The following is a 19,386-nucleotide window of genomic DNA, read 5'->3' on the forward strand; positions in this document are numbered from 1 at the left end:
CTTAACTGTACTTCTTTCAGTGTCCCAGATTAATTAATTATGGGCGTAAACATGCTGCCTTCAAGGGTCTTCACATGTGTCTGGCAGCAGAAACAGTTTACTAAGTTCTGACAGGCTTAAGCAACCACTTTCAATTCTATTACTGTTACTTCATGTGAATGGTGATATTGTTTTGCAGGTGCAAGTAACTGCAGTAGAAACTCAAGTCCTTTGGGCTTAGCACAGCATGACTGCTGCTAGTTTCTTGTAATACAGATTAAAAATAAGCTCACTAATCCAGATGCACAACTTTAAAAGTGATTGAGCCACTCAGCTACCAACAAACAAGGAGTTACTGTAGAACTGGGTTTTGATTCCCCCAAGACCCAGCCAGCCAAACATTTTAATGACAAACTTGAGCCTCTTTTCCTGTGGTGTCAGATTTAGCTGTATCATCCCTCTCACCCACAGCTTCCTTCATCTCTCTCAGGCTATTTCATGGTATAGTCATTGCTGGATCTCAGTTTTTGTTTGTCCCCTTACTGGGGGCTGGAAACTTTCCAGTTCTCTTTTTACAAGAGCTTATGGCTTCTACAGCTGCTCTCAGTAGTACAACTATGTATTCTTTTGGCCACTCATCACTGTAGGATGGATTTACAGATGATCTTATAAATGAACCTTGCTATATCATACTGCACTTTTATTGCAGTAATACCTTGTCCTCCAGCTCTTGGCTGAAGTACAGATAGAAAATCCCACACAGCAACTGACAGCTTTTTCTCATTAAAACTTTTACTGAAAACAAGACCTCACATTGTTAAATCATTACCAGTGGCTTCTTGTAGTCGTTGGGTTTGATGCAGCGGATGAAGTACGGCTGGCACTGACCAAGAATTTTCATTAGCTTTTCCAGGGACTGCTTGAACTGTCCCCCCAGAGTAGAGAGCCGCTTGGTGGTATCCAGGCCCTGGGAAGAGTAAGCACATGCTGTCTGCTACGTTGTCCATCATCAGAGGGCCAGTTCATAAATCTTTCTATTTGTGTACTAGGTAATGGTACCATACAACTGCCAGGAAATGCTGCTTACCCATAAGGGAGCTAAATCTGCCTTCTGCGCCTTACAACCCTGCTGATACCCAACACTATTGGGCATAAGTTCCAGCAGTAGGGCTGGCTGTGATGGAAAAAATTCAACCCACAGGAGCCCACATAGGCCTGTCTCTTGTAACTGAGACTGTGCCTTGTGTAGGGCTTGGGTGCCAAGCTATTATTCACAGCTGCATGCCTGAAAAGTTGGCAGGAAACAGCTACTCCCAAAAATAGCCTCTTGAGCAGGCAGGCACTTTGCTTATTGCTAGCTAGCACTGCTAAGAACAGCTCTTCCTTTATCATTTACGGTGGTTTCCTTGCTCATTAACGCTATAGTAAGTAGTGAAAAAGTAATCTTCTACTGGAGGATAATGTAAAAGCTGCTTTATTTTTGCCTGCAGATGCAGTGCTTTATGTCTCACAGCTTCTGAGCTGAATTCTGCTCCAGCTGCACTGGTATAAGCGCAGAAGGATTGCACTTGGCTGCAATTATCTCCTGACTTCCCCACTTCCCTGCAAGCACAGTTTCACCTTTGTCCTTTTCCAAACATTACTACAATAGGCCTTAACTGCTCCTTCCGTGTTTTAAGAGTGTATTAAATTACAGTGCAGATTCTAAGTAACAAAAAGAATACACTGTTTTTTTTTCCCTACTGCCTCCTGTGAGCTTGGAGTCGTAACAGCACAATGCAGCTTTTTATTTTGCTTTAGCTCAGGTTGTGGGTTTGGTTTTATTTGCTTGCTTTTTTGCTTTTCCCACTCCAGATAAATGTAAATCCAGTGGCTGTCGTTCCTTTAATGATCTTTATAGCACCTCATTCTGCCGGTTCTTACATTAAAGTGCCTTTTTTCAACACCTGAGCTGCCACCTTCTGCTCTCAGCTGTGTGGCAATGCTGCCCTCCAGCGACCAAACACTCATGCCTTGTAAAGTAGCTCCTTGCAGTATTTCATAAGCAGCTCTGATGCTTTTTAGGCCTAGCAAACATCTGCTTGAAGTAGATAGGATAACATCATATAGATGTTTAAACTGTATTGGTGCCAAAAGCAGTTTGCACTCACAGACCACGGGGGCTTTTCTGCTGTACCAGTAAAGCAATGGCATGGTCTCAGTAGGCTGAAGCCCTCCCAGTCTCACAGACCACCTTTGGACATGACACTGTTAGGTGGAACTTCTTGCTGGAGTAGTGCTGAGCTTTTGTGGATGGCAGTCCACATCTAGTAGCTCTTTTCTTTTCATGCTGCTCTACTTTCTAAATGTTTTCCTAAGGAAACATTTCCCCCCCCAATAACACAACCTTATTTAAAGAGAAAAACCCATCAGACCAACATAGATAGGCCTGATATTTCATCTTAAGTTACTCATAACATTTAATAGATGCTAAGCCATCTCTGTATTGTATCTGGTACAGCTTCTTTTTTTCTCCCACAGGTTGTTTACCTGTCCGTAGCCAGATGTTCTGGACAGCAAAAAGCCACATTGGGCTAGAGACTGAGGAAGAGAGAACAGGATCAGAAAAAAATACCAGGAGAGTAGAGAGATAACAGGTAAGGCAACAAGTTAACCATTCACCCTCTGCTCTGAGAAGGAAGCCCAGAGATATAAACACTAAAAGCAAAAGTACCTTCACACAGTACTGATACTGCATGGTTAAGGGTTCAGAAATAAGGATACATGAAAACTGCAGCAAGGCAGAGAGCCTCAACTCCAGCCCACAGTGCTTCCAGACCACTGCGCTTCACTGGGGCTCCTGACACCACCAGGCACTGATGTTTCTGTGATAATTAGACACCAGGAACTTTGTCACAAAGGCTCTGAATGTGGGGGGAGAGCTAAAGCTGCAGCAATGTGCAGGTTAGTGAGACTGTCTATGGGAGATGGAGTGGCCTTCTGTGACAGCACAGCTATTTGCTCTTTGTGCTAGCCAGCCACTCTGCAAGAAGGGAAAGGCCAGAACTCTCCTAACTTTTCCTCCAGAATCCTTTAAAGAAGTGAAAGGGGAAGGCATGTGCAGAAACAGCACAATATAAAGTGAAGATCAAGAACAGCCAGAGCATCGTAGTAAGGAAATTAGTTGGTTCTGCAGCACAGTGTCAGTAAAAGCCAACCTTGTAGGCCTGGTCATTTCCAAGATGCCGGATGGTCCCACGTCCCAGACTAATTGGGGTTGTTTCCACCTGGAAAATCTCCTTCAGGAATTTGTTTTTGGAGGAATGAACCACTTGCATTACATTAGCACTCAGCGTGTCCCTGTTTTTCTCTAAGAAATCTATAGGATGGAAAAAGAAAGAAAGAACAACTTGTCATCTCTGCAGCCTGCTGGCTCTAATGCAACTCTGCCAAGCTAAACTCCACTTCATCTGCTGTAACTTGATGATTAGTTTACAGTAATCCTCTTGACCTCCTGACTTCAGCTAAATAAACCTGAATGTTTTGAACTCTCATCTTGAGAAATCAGAGATCAACGCTACTCTGGAGTGCCATACGGCCATGGCAAATGATGCTCTTCTCTTCATCTTCCACACCCAGCTAAGGCTCACCTTTTGATTCATAAAAGACAGCCCCAGCAAAGTGGTTAATTCCAAACTTGGTGTCATGGTCACTCTTAGGTGGGATATAGATTCTACTTTTTCCATGGAGAGAATTGATTTTGATAAGCATGGTGGCATCTGTGCCCTAGAAATGAATACAGGTGGAGAAGGACAGTTAAGTAGATTATTTATTGTAGCACAAGACTACACCCAGTGAACAAACACATAAGGTTCTTCAAGGCTTACATTCTGCCCCTTACTTGTGAAGTAATCAGGTAGGCACACAGGGCCTGCTTTCACTGCCCTACTGGTACAAGACTTAGAGATCCCCAGAATAAGGCAGCCCAAAGCAGATACCCAGCATGGACTGTGTCTTCTACAGCAGCCAGCTGGTGCCATCACATCCTCATCCCCTTGGGATGCATGTGAGGTTAGCTCTGCTCACTTGCCCATGAAATGGTAGTGCTGAGCTATCTGAGAAGCCACATACCCTGGAAATCACAGAAGAGGCTTTTTTCCTCCTGATTGCAGGACATACAATTGGGACCACCCTCTTATTAGGAAAGGGGAAAGCTCTCTGTTTGTACACAGGACTCTTAAATTGCTGCCTGAGGACTACAGGTGAGCCTAGGCAGAAGCTTGCTTTCCTGGATAAGCTGATGTTGCCATCAGATTCATGTACTGACAGTCCTGCTTACCCTCATCATATTCTGGAGACCATGGAAATGTGCAGCAGCTATGTTTCAAGTCAGATGCTACTTTAACCCTGTTCTTCTGTTGGAGATGCCTTCCCTTTGTAGAATAACTTTTTTTTTTTTTCTCCATGATTACAGTGCTCAACTGTGACTGCCATCCAGGAGAAGAAAGAGGAAGGTGCAGCCCAGACCAACAGCAGGACAACACTCAATATGCAAATCCATACATTTCCTAAAATGCCACTTTACAATGACTGTGTCTCCTTCCTTCTCCCTCTGGTACAACTGTAAGTTTCAAAACAGCCAGGTACCAGGAACAGCACATTCTGACAGAGGAAGTTTTCATATAGCAGATTTAAAAGGGGTATTGCCTATCACGATGTCTCTGAAAGCCTCCTCTGCACTTTTCTGTGTGTAAAGCATTATTGATATACTGTGTTCAAAGTCAAATATTACAGGTGAAACCAGAACATTACCTTTGGGAACCTGCTCTCCTCATCAATGAGGGAGATGATGTTCATGGGCTTGAGTGCAATGACTTCCAGAGCCTGGCGGTTGTCAGTGAAGTCAATGTTATTCCAGGTAATGTGCTCTGCAAGGTATTCCTCTTGCTCTAGCTTGAAGACATGGTGCACAAAAAACTGCTGAAGGTGTTCATTTGCAATGTTAATGCAGAGCTGCTCAAAGCTGTAAGGGAACAAGATGGGAACACACAGTCATCCCTGGACCTTGGCCAGTGCTGCATTGCTCTAAAGCATTTGTCCATATTCAATACTTTTCCAGATAAACTACTGTTATATTCCACATTAATGATCGCCACCACTGCACATTGTCTTAGGAACATAAGAGATGCATTTCCTGCTCTAATAAAGATGAGCAGAAATGAGCCAACTGTTGACTGAGTGTTGCTGGTTAAGCAAGGAAAGATCTGTTTCAAGGAACTCTAGAGAGAAAGGGGAAAATATAACTGTGAAAATAGCATGTCAGGGTGAGTGTATGACCTGTTTTAACTTGCAGTGGCATTACTGTTTCTTTTATCAGTTAGTCCTTAACACTGCATGTGAGTTTCATTACCTGGTAATTGCTGTGGCACAATGTGCACCAGTGAGGCCCCATGTGGACTGCAGCCTTTGGGGATAGCATAAAGTAATAGGAAAGAACATTAAAAATGTAGGATGGGCTGAACAGATTATGTTCTAAAAGTTGGTGAGGAATATTATCTTGCTGAATGCAAGCAAGGTGCATCTGTTGCAATGGATTGGAAAAGGCTGACTTGCAGAATTTAGAAAGAATGAAGGAAGTAGAACATTTTAATTGATTTATCAAGGAGGAGTTGACAAAGATGGAGGGAAATGGAGTGACACAAATTATACTGTTTTTCACAGTCATTTAATACAAACTTCACTGACTGTAGCATACCAGCCTCAACACTGCTCACATGTTGATGGTGCCCCATAGCTTCCCTGCTCTGGTCCCAGAGGTTTGTAGACTGCAGACTGTGTGGTGGTACTGATGATATAATACCATAAAACTGAGAGAACTGCTGCCTCTGTAGAGAAGGGCATATAGAAATGGTGCTCTGGGACTGAAAACACCAGTAGAAGAGGTAACAGTGGGACAATAGTATGCAGACCAGGTGTTTTGCTGACCTGTCCTTAAAAGCAGAGAAATTAAGTAGTCCCCGAAGAGTGACAGAGGAACACTGAGCAAAACGGAAGCACAGCTGAAATAGGAATCAAAACAGTCTCCTTTATGCTATGTACAGAAGCATCCCCAAGAGGTCTTGTTAAAATGCTATGGAACGAGGGGAACATATATCTACTCTTCATGGCTGCCTGCTCATAGCAGCTTCATAGACATCTTCCCTGAGCAAATTCCTGGGGCTCTGAAATAGACATGTGCAATGGCTGCACCACAGTGAAAACTAAAGGAGAAAGCAGAAATGTGACCAAGACTAAAGAAAAATGGTATTTGGGTTAGATTGTCATCAGGGAAACTGAGGGATGGAACTTTCACTGCTTCTATGGGAATGAAAATAATAATGAAATTTGCTTGTTTTTTGTTTTTTGGGTTTTTTTTTTCCCATTTACATCAACTGCTTTTCAGCACCCCAGTGCAAATGAATCTAGAGCCTCCTACCTGTTGTTGCTAAAGTTTTCAAACCCAAAAATATCCAACAACCCAATGGACTGACGTGTATTTTTAGGCTTCTGAGATGTTGGGTTAAAAATGGCTGAGTTGATCTTGTTCACTATCCATAGGAAAATCCGTCCATATATACCCTGGGGAGAAATTAAAGTGAGAGCCCATCATTACAGTCTTTGGACAAATCTCTCTGCTTCTTCTTGTGTTGAAACAATGATTTCAAACTATGCCTAAAGACCAAGAGGGAACCAGGCCCTCTGGGGTGCACATTTCTCACAAAAGGCACTTTAACTGGCAAGACAGTCAGCTCTGAAAGCATCTTTGAAAAGAACAGATTTAAGAATCCTTACCTTCACAAAGGCATCCCTCCCATCTGCAGCTTGGGCTACATTCAGGGGCCTGGACACACTTTCTCCTCGAACAATGATAGAGAGGTTTGTGAGGCTGTTCTGAAGTTCACTGTAGTCCACCTGGAAAAACAGTCGTGGCAACTTGGTCATTCCAGGTAGAGAAAAGAGATCCAGCAAAGAAAGTCTGTCTCAGGAGGAGGGCTGTGACAAACTGCTTGTCCAGCAGTGCTCATGACGGCATTCTGTTACCAGAGACTGAAGGGTCTCCTATCTCAGAAAGATATCTACAATAGTAGCACTTGAGTATCAACAGAAAGAACAGGAAATGTCCCTTCTATGTGCTTCAGTATGTAAATGATCCACAGAGACATGCTTTGTCACTGTGCTCAGGGAGCATGGGTGACGAAGGGAACAAGTAGGAAAAGACCAGAGTTTATTACCTCAAGCAGTTTGGTTGCAATTGAAAAGTGTGGTGAATCCATCACGTCAGAGCAGTCTAAGTTGTCATACACAGCCGCTGGAAAGAGAGAAGAGTCATTCTCATGGTGAATCGTTTCTGTTGTGGTCGGGAGCTGTGCAGCCTTATTTCAATAAGCCTGTACCTCCAGGAATGTGGCAAAGCAATACTTTGCCTAATGGAGCTCCTGGGTTTGAAGATTTTACTAATGAAGGTTCTGATTTTACTTAGGGATCCAGGCGCATATAGGGTCCTCACAGCTCCAGAATATCGCACTACAAATAGCAGCAAAACTGAAGGACTTGTTAGTTTTAAACTGTAGCTATTGGGGATCTGGAGAAGTTTTATCTGACTTCAGATTTTATTTTTCTGAAAACATTTCTTGCCTTGTATCTAGCTGGTGGGAAATGTAGACAAAAAAAGCTGCCTAGATAACAGCTTTCCTTTATATAGGAGAGGCCTCATTTTAGCAGCCAGCATTAACCCAAAAAACCCACCTGGCACCACTGCATCACACAGAGGAGAGTCCTTTTCTAAAATATGAGCACTTCTGCTGTCCTACTGATGGGTGTTATCAGAATGTCTGAACCGTACCAGTGCTGCAGTTACACAGCTGAATATTCACTGTACCCAGCCAAGAGAATGACTGCAATCACCTCCACAGAAAGCATGACTCAGTTCCTCCTCTGTCCTCTGTCTTACATAGCACTACAGTCAGCAAATGCAGCATGGCATTATATCATCTAGTGATTCTGTTTGTGTGATAAGGGTCTATTTATAACCAAGGAAACCCCAGAGTGACAAAATAACAAGATGGGTGTTTTTCAAAACATTACCCAGTGTATAATGGTGCTTATCTGCCTGCCCCACCAAGCCTGTCCACCTAACCTTCCATACTGGGCAGAGAAGCACAATCTAATCCTTACAGCTGGAAGCAGAAGCACCTCTAGTCTTTTAATATCAAGTCTGAGGAAAGACCAAGCAGAGGCAATGCTGAGTTTACCTTCAAACTCCACATTGCCCAGATGCAGGATAGCAGCCAGCAGTTTGCTGATGTCCCAGTGCTCAGAGTCTGAGAACATGAGGATCTTCATCGCCGAGCGGATGTGGGCGTACTCCTTCGCGTCATTCCTGCTGTCACAGGACGTGCAGTTGCCCTGCAAGAATCCACATTCACAGATAATCTTTTCTGGTTTCTCTTCAGATCGTCTTCAGACATAAGGACCAGGATTCTTGGCACTGTTTCTGCTTACTCATGATCACCTAAGGTATACATACCTAATTAGCTTTCTCCCTGGCATGAGATCCCTTGCATTCATCTAAAATCTGCGCAACTTTGAAAGTGGGGGATAATTCCCATGTGCTTTATGATGCCCTTTATGTTTCTTAAGGCTGAGTTGGACAGAAAGCTTTGGACTGCCTCTGCAGTACACAGGTGGACATTACAGGAAGCCTCTGGAAACTGACTCACAGCACTTGTATTACTAATTCTGGTACTCTTAAGGAAAGGACTGTTGGTACTTGGTACTATCCATCCGAAGCTCCTAGTGATGGTTCTGGTTGCTGGAGGAAACAAATGACAGAGGGATAATAGAGATAGTTACCATAGTGAGATAAGTGTACTCTGAGGCAGTGCCCAGATTCAGCATCTTTTTTTGCTCCAGATTCATCCCCATCAGCATGCAATAGAAGATGTGGTAGTTCCTCTCCTCTGGAGCCTGGAAAGAAAGAGGCCAACATAACCTTTTTGGTACAGGTTTGTAGCACAGGAGCAGGCAGAATGGATGTCTGTAAGTGCCCTCACCTGTCGGCAAACTCGGGACTTTTCCAGAAGGAACTGTTCTATCCGGGCTCCTTCTATCACACCACTGTGGTTAAAGTAGATATCAATGTATTTCCCAAAGCGGCTTGAATTGTCATTTCGAATTGTCTTGGCATTTCCAAAAGCTGATGGGAAAAGGACAGACAGTACCTTGATTACTGTAGTTAATGAATATTGTGAGTCTATTTTTGACGTGCTTCCATTTTTCTCCTGGTATTTTGCATGTTGTATACCAAATGCTGACATACACTAAAGAATATCTGAACTGACTTCCTTCTGAAGTGACAGGAAGACATATTGTGCATCCAGATAGCTGGGCCCTAAAAGACATACTCAGGTGATCCAAATATGCTCTGTGTCTCTTGTGACTCTTGTGCTCCCTTCAGTTCTGAGACACTGCTACAATGGGCACTGCCTCCTGCATCACAACCACTTCTGTGGACCTCATCAAGACCCAGCAAAAAAGACTAGAGAACTTCTACCCTGCATCATTAATGCTTCAGAGCTTTTAGCTATGTTATGCAAAAGCAGTGGCTTGAGGGTCGGTTCCTGAATTTTTACTCTGAGACAAATATCTTGTGATAAGTGTGAAATAACCCACCTTCCAGAATGGGGTTGGCCTCTAGGATTTGCTGCTCTATCCAGGAATGCTGGCCGCTGACAGCTGCCAAAAACTGCAGTATTAGCTTAGTGCTTTCAGTTTTCCCAGCTCCAGATTCTCCACTGCAGTAAGAAATGAGATCATTAAGGGTTTGCTTTCTTCTGGTTTTTTTTTTGGTTAGGGAGGCAAATGGCAGACCAAGGTGAAATCCTGCTTTATGCTATGAAGATCAGGTTTCCTTTCATTGATGGCTATACAATTTTAGCTTTTCAACAGCTTATCTGCTAAAATGTAAAGTGGTTTTTTTTTTGTTTTTTTTTTTTTTTAACTAAGGTTGAGAACTAAATTCTCCCTTTGATTAAAAATGGGCAAATCCACGGAATGCATTCTGTACCAGTAAAAAATCACCACCTGCTTTTCTTTAAAAACACAGATTTTCAGTGTTAGTCTTAGCTGAGGCAACTCAGTTGATGTGCCATAATCACACTGCAATGAGACTGTTCTCTTACTGATGACTAGCATAATATGGACACATGTCCTGTGTTTGTAAGATAGTTTCTTCCATCTTCAGATTAGCAGAGACAGTGTTTCTTGAGGAGATCTCCATTTTAAGAAAATGTAAGTAATACAAGTATTGTGTCCACAAGGTAAAAGACAGCAGAACATCACGCAGGCTCATATGTGTAGAATATGTCATCACAGTCAGAGCCTTGTGGAAAACAACAGACCAGAAATCTCTGGTTTATGTTCCAGCTTTTGTAGCCCTGACCAAAAAAAAAAAAAAAAAAAAAAAAAAAAAGTAGCAGGGAAGAGAACATTTCCTTGCTGTTACCTCTAGTCTTAATCTGTGCCTTTCCATTTGAAAGGTCTCCTGTGTCTGCAGAAGTCCCCCAAAAACATACTAGACTTGGTGTCTGCCACACATCACAAGTACAATCACCTGATCACACAGCACTGATCTCTCTTATTCCTCTTCATATTGAAGTAACAGTTGTCTGCAATGGCAAAGACATGAGGTGGCAGCTCTCCGATCCTCTTGTTGCAGTACAGCCTGATAAGGTCGACTGTGTAGAGAGGCAGCAGCTGGTATGGATTCACTGCTACCAAGATAGATCCCGTGTAAGTCTGGAAAACAGTTCTGAGCATTACCTCTAGCAGCAAACCCGCAACCAACAATACAACCAAAGGCACTCACAGAGTAGATCTAAGCAGAGTCAGGAGAGAAGCCTGGGCGATCCAAAAGCCTGGTTCCTCACCATGAGTTGAGCAGGCATTGTCGGGGTTGTGTCATTTATACACTTACTGAGTATTTGTAACAGCCCCACTGAAATGCAGGAGAGTGTCAAGTACTTGGAAACTACAATGTATTGTTCAAGAAGTACATGACACAAGGGCAGACTGCTAGAATCTAATGCAATGGTTGTGTATGCACTACTTGGTAGTTGTAACTACAACATATATCAAAATCACTGCCTCATTACACTGAGCATTACCACATTTGTGTTGTAAGAGACAGCTCCTCTCCTGCACATGGTGTATATAACATGGGAGATGACGTGTGAAAAAGTTTATCATCATGTTGCAAACTAGGAACTAAGGAACAAGAAACCTGAAAATGTCAACTTGTTTAAACTCATAGATTAAATCTGTAATGGACGGGAAGTGAAACCAAATTGTCTTAAATATGCAGATCTATTCTTTACGTGTTCTATCAAAATCAAATAAACAGTGACTTGGATTGAAGCACAGTCCAAATAATGTCACCATTTACTGGTTAGATTGATCCAGAGTCACAGGTAGTAGCAGCACGTGCACCCAGCACCAAGCTGTAACATGGACTGGATCCAGCTACATGTCAGTTGCTGCTGGAAATGATCACTCTAAGAGAAAGTGAACAGGGTCACTACCTTTGCATATCCCTGCAACTTCAGAGACTAATATTAAATCCCTTTTTCACAGCCAGATTACTTGGATGAAAAAACATGTATCCTTGGCACTCTCAGTCAGTAAAGGAATCGGAAGGCTTTGTGCATGAAAGGAAAGCAGGCTACTACAAGTCACTCTTCTAAAGGTACGTAAGAGGTCTTTCCTAAAAGTACCATGTCCAGTAACATTGGCACTCACATAGATTTTGTGCTGCTGGTGGCGGATGAGGAGGTTATGCACCATGCCTGCTTCATGGAGATCCCCAAGGCGGATCATGTCTTCCACCCCTTGGGCTGTGGATGGGTCCATTGGGCGAACCATGTGCATGTTCCGAGCTGTGATCCAGTGCTCCTGAAAAAGGAAAGGCAGCATTTTAATGGGTTATGCTGTTACTTAGAGGCAAGGAAAGGTGAGTGCCATGTTATACCAGAATGATTTCGAGTTCACATTAGATAAAGCATACTCTAACGGACAGCTGATTGAACTACAGAAATCAAGAGGTGTGCTGCGCCACAGGACCAGATTTAAAACCCTGGACAAAGCCATGCAGGTGGGTTCCAGACATTATAGAATCACAGAATCATAGAATGACTTGGGTTGGAAGGAACCTTAAAGATCATCCACTTCCATCCCCAGCTGTAGGCAGGGTTGCTCCCCACCTGATTAGGCTGCCTAGAGCCCCACTCAGCCTGGCCTTGGGAAACTCCAGGGCTGGAACATCCACAACTTCTTTGGGCAGCCTGTGCTGGGGCTTCACCATCCTCTGAGTAAAAAGTTTCCCCTTAATATCTAATCTAAATTTCCCCTTTTTACTTTTGATTTTTACGTTCATCATTTACAGAAAGTTATAGGGTAGCCCACCTTGCCTTCATCGTCCTCCAGCAGGATCCGTCCTGAGTCAGAGTCCTTCACAACTGCCCCGATAGGGACATTGAATTCACTGTTTGGCTGAGCTTCCAGCCACACATGGTCACCCTGGGGAGAAGAAAATCCAGCATCCAGTAAAGCGACATACTAGATGCCATGTAGTTCACATGCATACATTTCTTGGTCTTAATTTTCTATTGCTTTGATTTCTTCTGCACTGTTTAACTGGACAGCTCTTACTGCTTGCAGGCAGTACAATCTAATGGTTATAGCACTGGGACCTCAGCTCCACACCTACCACAGAGCATGACTTTGGCCAAGTCAGGCCCAGTTGTCTGAGCTAACACCTTATACAAGGACAGTGACTGCACAGCTCCACCTGCAGAGGCTGTGGGGTGTACAGTGAATGCTGACAAGGTGCCTTGTTGCCCTCACATTAGCTGCAGTATTCTTTCAAATGAGATGCTTGAAAACAAAGACATTACCAGGTGAAAAAAGGATGAGTGCACTGGGTGCCTGCTCTGCTGTCATCTGCTGGAGGAAAGGTGTGAGCTATGGCTGACCCTTCACAGGAATAAGCACCACCTTGATGTTGCCTGAACTACTGCTCTGTTAGTACTCCCAGACCTCAGGAATACCTTCTTTTGCTCCAGACACTAATTCAGGTTGAAACAAAAATTTACTGCAATTACTAGAATGAAAATGGAACAAAGCTGTGGGCTGGATCTTCAGTGGGTATGAATTGGCTTATGCCTGCTGAGAAGCTGGTGTTCCAGCTGAGTTGTATACAATAAACAGTTTATTTATTTGATTGCATTCTCATCACAACATTGCTGTCAGAGTTTCAAGTCTTTCATTGAAAAGTTATTTATTTTTCCTCTTAAAATAGTTAATGGACTTCCATTTAAAACCAAACAACTGCAGTGTAAAGATCTATAAATGTCACATAAGGTTACAAAGAACACTAAAGTACTCTGATTTGCACTGGATAAAACTACAGAGGTAATCTGCACTTTCAGTGCCACACCTTGTGACAGAGGTCACCAGCACCCAACAAGGCACAGTGCCTTTGCAGTTTCAGTCTGGACTGATACCTTATATTTTTTGATACTGGGTTCTTTCTGCTTTTCTTTATGAGATGAACAAGGATGTTAATGTCTTTTTCTCGTCTTCAGGCCTCAGGCTAATGAGTAAATCATAGCAAAGGATTGGACTTACCTTTCTGAAAATGACCATTATGTCTCAGATCACTGTATGTAACCTGCAGTCCCAAGAACAACACAATATTAGGTCAGAAAAGGGCTCAGGCTTTCATCAGAACAGGCAGTGGAGTGAAGATACTCTCTTGTAAAGAGTAACAGCAAAATGCCTTAAAGTCACACTGCTTCCTGATTGCACTAAAGTGATATAAGTCATAATAAATAAACTACACCAGCTCTAGAAACAATGGAACCATCTACTCAAAGCAAAAATCTGCAGATCTAGTGTGGTGTTCTGCTCTGAACTCTACTACATCAGCCAACAGATGCCTGCAACCCCAAAGAAGTCAATGTGCATAGTTCCCTCAGCCATGCATTAAGCAAGTAAAGCCTAAACTGTGAGTTTAGATCACAAATCAAAAGATTCAACAGTGCAATGTGATTCATTGCACAACAGAGTTACTTCGGTCCGCTGATCCATCAGTTCAGTTCTGTAAGTGGCTGGCCCAGTGACACGGTGAATCCATTCTCTCCTAAGCTTCTTGGATCTCTCAGAGAATCCCGGCTTGAACATTCCGCCATTTAGGAAATAACATTTAGATGCTGTGCTAAGGGATATGGTTAATGGGAAATATTGGTGACAGGGGGCCAGTTGGACTGCATGATCTTGGAGGTCTTTTCCAACCTTGGTAATTCCTTGATTCTGTATCACAGACCGGGAAGCACTCCTCTGTAGCAGAGCGCACACCTTAAGCATACGCATACAGCTCTATTGAACGTAAGCTGGGTGAGGCCATGTCTGCTGATCCTGTGCTAAGCAGTGAGTCACAGAGCGGAGTCCCTCCTGCTGGAACCTGTGCATCTGAAGAAGAGCATGGGTGCAGCCACAGAACTGCAGCACATATCTAACAACTATTTGATTTCATTTATCCTTTCTTCTTCTGCTTGCTGCTGTTGGCTTCAGCTCACTGCAAGGTGAGGTAGGTCCATTGCCTGACATAAAACTAAAGTCTATTTTTCCCCTATTCTCTCTTCATGCTAGCAAGTCTTTCCTGCACATAAGGTGGTAGAATAATCTATGATTGAGAGGCTGCTGTGTGCACAGATCTCCACAACCTCACATCACAGCCTTCCAACAGCTGTTCAGCCCACTCTGCTCCTTTCATCTCTATAAAGGATCTCTTCCCCTGCCACACACCCAAGGTTCAACTCAAAGTTCCTAATGAAATGCTTGCAATAAGCAAAATGTGAAGCATTTCACAAGACAAGAGGACACTACAGGGCGAGGAACTGATCTTTGGTAGCTATTCCAGGCAGCTCCGTGATCTCCTGGAACACCTGCTCCAATTTGATCTCAACACTCAAATTCAGATGTCTTACTTTCTCATTGCATTTGGCACAATCATTTTGTTCTGGCCCCAGATTAAACTTGCACAGATTTTGGACAGGTTCTCTGGGAAGTTTGAGAAAAACAAGGAAATCATGAATTAACTGAGTTGGAAGTGGTTGGGTTTGGTGGGGTTTTTGCTATTGCTATACATATAACCATCAAAAGTGACCAATGGGATAATTCATAAACCCATGAGATTTCTCCTCTTCATCACTTCTAAAGGCTTTAAAGTCTCATGGATAAAGCTTATATTAACAATTTACAATTCTGCATAATACTGTGCATGCATTTTATCAGAGCTATCCAGATCTCATTATTTTCCCGACTTCTTATTTTCAGCCATTTAATGCTCTGTCTCCATTTCATTGTGAAGCTACAGAGGTTTCTGCAATTTACAAATCTACCCTTTGCTTAAATTACTAGAAAACTGTTTTAAGCCACCACTTTGATTTTGGAAATACGTGCTCTTGAAAAACAAAAGCCACCATTAAAACACACGGCATGAAATGAAGTTTGGGGATGATGTTTTCTTCTTGTTTCAATAAACTTTTGTATTCAGTGTTAGAAGAAAGCTTTGTAGTGAGAGAATGAGGGTTTATTTTATCGTTTGCTGTAGCCACCAACTTTACTTACCTGTGTTAGCCTGAAAATTACAAATAGCTTCCATAAATTACAGCCTTGGCTGCATAAACCACCTTTTCTTCAGACTAAACAGATGAACACTTATAGCCCTACATGCAAGACAGTGCAACTGTGTGCATCACATCTATGTCCTAAGCAGGAGGAGGGCTGCCATGGTAGCAAAGTGGAAACGAGAAGTGCTTGGCAAGCAGCATGCCCTGTTTGTGGCTGAAAAGGTCTACACAATAGCACGGATTGAACAAGTTTCTAAGCAAGTCCAGAACAATGAACCACTTCCAAATAACCGCAAAAGACATTAAAAATAATCAGTTATCAAAATTACAAAATGTCTTGTGATCCCAAGGAGAAAAATAAATGGAAACTTGGAGAGATGACAGACCACTGCTCTAAAAGTCCAATGCTAACACGTGTTTTAAAGCAGAAATTTTAACTGCAGTTTTCACACATAACCCAATAACAGGAAGAAATGTGGAATGTCACACAGCATGATGTGGCACATGGAGGACCTTCAGCTGCTGTGTCCCCAGCACAGTGCCTGGTGACTACATTCAGAATTCCCTGTGAGACCCAGGGCTACCTCCAGAGACCATCTGCAACTAAGACAATTCTGAATTTTGGTGCTCAACATCTACAAAAACTTATCAATGCAGTGTTCTTTCATGGAATCACAGAATGGCCTGGGTTGAAAAGGACCTCAAAGATCATCCAATTCCAACCCCCTGCTGTGTGCAGGGTCACCAACCAGCAGCCCAGGCTGCCCAGAGCCACATCCAGCCTGGCCTTGAATGCCTGCAGGGATGGGGCATCCACAGCCTCCTTGGGCAACCTGTGAACAGTGCGTCACCACCCTCTGGGGGAAAAACTTCCTCCTAAGATCCAACCCGAACCTCCCATGTTCCAGTTTAAAACCATTCCCCCTTGTCCTGTCACTGCCCACTCTCACAAACAACTGTTCCCCTTCTGTTTATAAGCTCCCTTCAAATATTGGAAGGCCACAGTGAGGTCTCCCCGGAGCCTTCTCTTCTCCAAGATAAACAAGCCCAGTTCACTCATAGAAGAGAGCATTTACTTTTTTTCTGTCTCCTCTTTCAAGAAATAAATTCCACCTGTGCTGGTCAGTTTTATTATGGGCACATCTTCATGTCTTTGCTCACGCTTCGGCAACTGGATCTGTGCACTAATCTCAGGGTGTGGTGACCTACAGCATGAGCAAAGCAGGGTGGTACAGGAGCACAGTGTGTACCAGCAGGTGGGCCATGGTCAGCCACAGGGTCTCACAATCACTAGATTCTCACCCGAGCCAGAAATGAGAATACTGCAGTGAGGTTGAAATGTCTGCCCAGAACTGAGAGGCAGCGGTGCAAGCCAACATGGAGAACGGCTGTGCTGGATCAGGTCAGGGCACATCTACCTCCAGACCCACAAGTAGGTGTATGGGGTAGAGATCCTCTATAATCCCAGGGTATGTAGATTCAGCACCGAAAATGCTTACTCCCAGTTGTAACTGAGCATCCCCCTCCTGCCTATGAGGCCGCCTTCCCACAACACCTGTCTCTTCTGCTGCTTTTCTCTCCAACGTGGCAGCAAACCGACCTGCACCTCAAGGGATGGAAAATTACCTCTCCTGAAGAAATCTTCACTGTATGGCTTCAGCAGCTTAGTTCCCCGTTTTTCATAAGCTTGGGAGTAAGAAGGAAAGGGAAGGTGAAACTGGCATTGGTGCCGGGAAAGCTTCCCTTGCTGAGTGCCACTTGTCTGCTGCACAAAGGAGGAAATAGCTGAAGCACGGTTATTTATTGCAGGACTTTGCCCCCAGTTCAGCATATTGTCATTTCCAAGTCGGGTGTTCCAGTAAGCAGGACAGCTGATTCTTGCCTGGGTGAACCTTAAACTTCAGTCTCTCCTCTGTGCATGAATCCTTTCAGTTTGCTGGGAACCACTCCCAATAGGAAACCTTTAAGCATCTGATCTTAGCTGCTCCAGCACCACTGACCATTCTGATTGGGTTCTTATCCCTCATCCCTCCCTTTGGTTTTCTACAGCTGCTTCTGCAAGGTCAGAAAATGCTCATCAGTCACTGTACTGTGGGGACTGTGTTTCACGGCACCTACAGCTGAAGGTGAAAAGAACCTAACTGAAATACCAAGGGTCACACACCTAGTGCTTATTTTCTTGTTTCCTAGGTTTAATTACCCACAATGTGTCATAGGAAAGATAAGAAGAAGCCTCCATGTCTTGGGATTCCTGCTGTAGTTCCACATGGGAATAAGGGGTCAGAATTCATGCACAGTGATAAAGAATTGGGTATAATTTGTGTTACACATTACATATCCACGTTACATATTTGTATGTTAACGTTAGCCTCCACCATTTCTGCTATAAAACTTAAACAAATAAACCTGAGATTATTTACATTTTATAGCACAAATAGAGTATAGGGCCATAGGGTTCAGAGGCTTTTAGGAAGAGGCAGGAAACTACAAAGCAGAGCTTTCCTTAACTGTGCAAGTCATTCTTAAGGATTTAGTCTCAAGACAGTTCTTCAGCAGACTTTTATCATCATGTACGTGCTCTGTGTGAATGGCACAACCTCCTCAAGAAGCACTGAATTTTTAGATGTAGGGCAAACATAAGAAAATCAAAGTAAGCACCTTTGGAGCGCCAAGGTAGATATCTAAAACAAAAGCTTGTTGCGCAATTAGACTGCAGGAATACAAACAGACAGATGAACACGCCATATATATTTCTTCAACAAATGAAGCACACTTGCTGAAATTCCCAATGCAGCTTGTTCTGGGGAAGAGAATCACATTTTAAAATAGAACATTTTCAGTGCTTTTGACCAAGACACAATGGCAGCATTTTCTATTTCAGAGAGAGCCAAAGTATTCCTGTACTAGCAGAAATAGGTAAATATGTATGAGATGGGAACTCGAGGAACTCAAGGCGGCCTGAATGAAAGCACAATTCATGGTGCCATCTGAAATACCTATTAGAAGGGAGACAGATTTCCACAGTTAAGTATAGACATACTCAAGTGGCACATATAAATGCTGAAGGAGCAGCAGCTTGGTGTCCAGGCAGACGTACCCTAGGCTCTTTATAAAGCACATGTGAGAGCTGGGCAGGCAGCTTGTTGCAGGCTTCTCCAGCAGAAGTGCTGGAGCTCAGTTTTGAGTCACAGTACAAGAGGTATCAGGTATCAGGAGTTTGCCAGGGGGGAGCAACTCTGTTTACTGCTAAAGACAGTATGGTAAGGGACCCTGTGAGGCACAGGCACATTTGTAGCTGTAGCTGGGTGTAGCAGAGGCACTGGAGTAATTTGTAGCATGCTCATACCTAATGTAGTGAGAAATGCATTAATTAAAATTGGATAATCCCTAGTGACATTAATTCTGCTGTTGTGCAGAACAATAGGTCTACCCAGACAGACGTGTTAACAAAACTGCCTCTTCCTGACAGCTTCCTAATTAAGAGATTGATGCCGGGATCAAAGGATTTAATTCACACATGGTACTCTCTCTCACATTTCCTCTCCAGCCAAATCAAAGTGGCCTCGCTATTCCCACATCACCCGGTCCTAGATGGCAAGCATAATTTTACACTGAACTAATTATTTTTATGCCGTTTCTGAGGTGATTGGATATAACAGTTTCCAGGTTAAACAGCTCATTTGGAAGCTCTCCCGTCTAT

The 19,386-nt window shown here is 43.3% G+C and overlaps 2 protein-coding genes across 7 annotated transcripts in view; one reads left to right on the forward strand and one right to left on the reverse strand.

Moving 5' to 3' along the window:
- LIMS2 (LIM zinc finger domain containing 2) overlaps positions 1-10,468 on the forward strand; it is a 62,447-nt gene extending 51,979 nt beyond the window's left edge. For all 3 annotated transcript variants that reach the window (XR_004308290.1, XR_004308292.1, XR_004308293.1), the window contains 2 exons: positions 2,500-2,615; positions 4,433-10,468. The gene's annotated coding sequence lies outside the window, so the exon portion shown is untranslated. The remainder of the gene's footprint in view (positions 1-2,499; positions 2,616-4,432) is intronic.
- The window catches only part of MYO7B (myosin VIIB), a 47,050-nt gene extending 29,290 nt beyond the window's left edge, over positions 1-17,760 (reverse strand). Inside the window, exons 1-17 of one of the 4 annotated variants that reach the window (XM_015871003.2) lie at positions 17,313-17,760; positions 13,681-13,723; positions 12,457-12,570; positions 11,794-11,946; positions 10,610-10,794; positions 9,670-9,791; positions 9,051-9,193; positions 8,851-8,964; positions 8,250-8,403; positions 7,230-7,306; positions 6,790-6,909; positions 6,434-6,576; positions 4,771-4,981; positions 3,609-3,744; positions 3,177-3,337; positions 2,509-2,559; positions 809-946 (exon numbers count right to left, since the gene is read on the reverse strand). In XM_015871003.2, the coding sequence (XP_015726489.1) occupies positions 809-946; positions 2,509-2,559; positions 3,177-3,337; positions 3,609-3,744; positions 4,771-4,981; positions 6,434-6,576; positions 6,790-6,909; positions 7,230-7,306; positions 8,250-8,403; positions 8,851-8,964; positions 9,051-9,193; positions 9,670-9,791; positions 10,610-10,794; positions 11,794-11,946; positions 12,457-12,570; positions 13,681-13,698 (2,040 nt within the window). In that variant the 5' untranslated portion in view covers positions 13,699-13,723; positions 17,313-17,760. Of the gene's footprint in view, positions 1-808; positions 947-2,508; positions 2,560-3,176; positions 3,338-3,608; positions 3,745-4,770; positions 4,982-6,433; positions 6,577-6,789; positions 6,910-7,229; positions 7,307-8,249; positions 8,404-8,850; positions 8,965-9,050; positions 9,194-9,669; positions 9,792-10,609; positions 10,795-11,793; positions 11,947-12,058; positions 12,134-12,456; positions 12,571-13,680; positions 13,724-17,312 lie in introns of those variants that run through there. The other 3 variants (XM_015871002.2, XM_015871004.2, XM_015871005.2) reach the window with 3 other exon arrangements.
- Between the last annotated feature and the right edge of the window lie 1,626 nt (positions 17,761-19,386).

Source organism: Coturnix japonica, chromosome 9 (assembly GCF_001577835.2).
Source record: "Coturnix japonica isolate 7356 chromosome 9, Coturnix japonica 2.1, whole genome shotgun sequence".
Classification (NCBI taxonomy): Eukaryota; Metazoa; Chordata; class Aves; order Galliformes; family Phasianidae; genus Coturnix; species Coturnix japonica.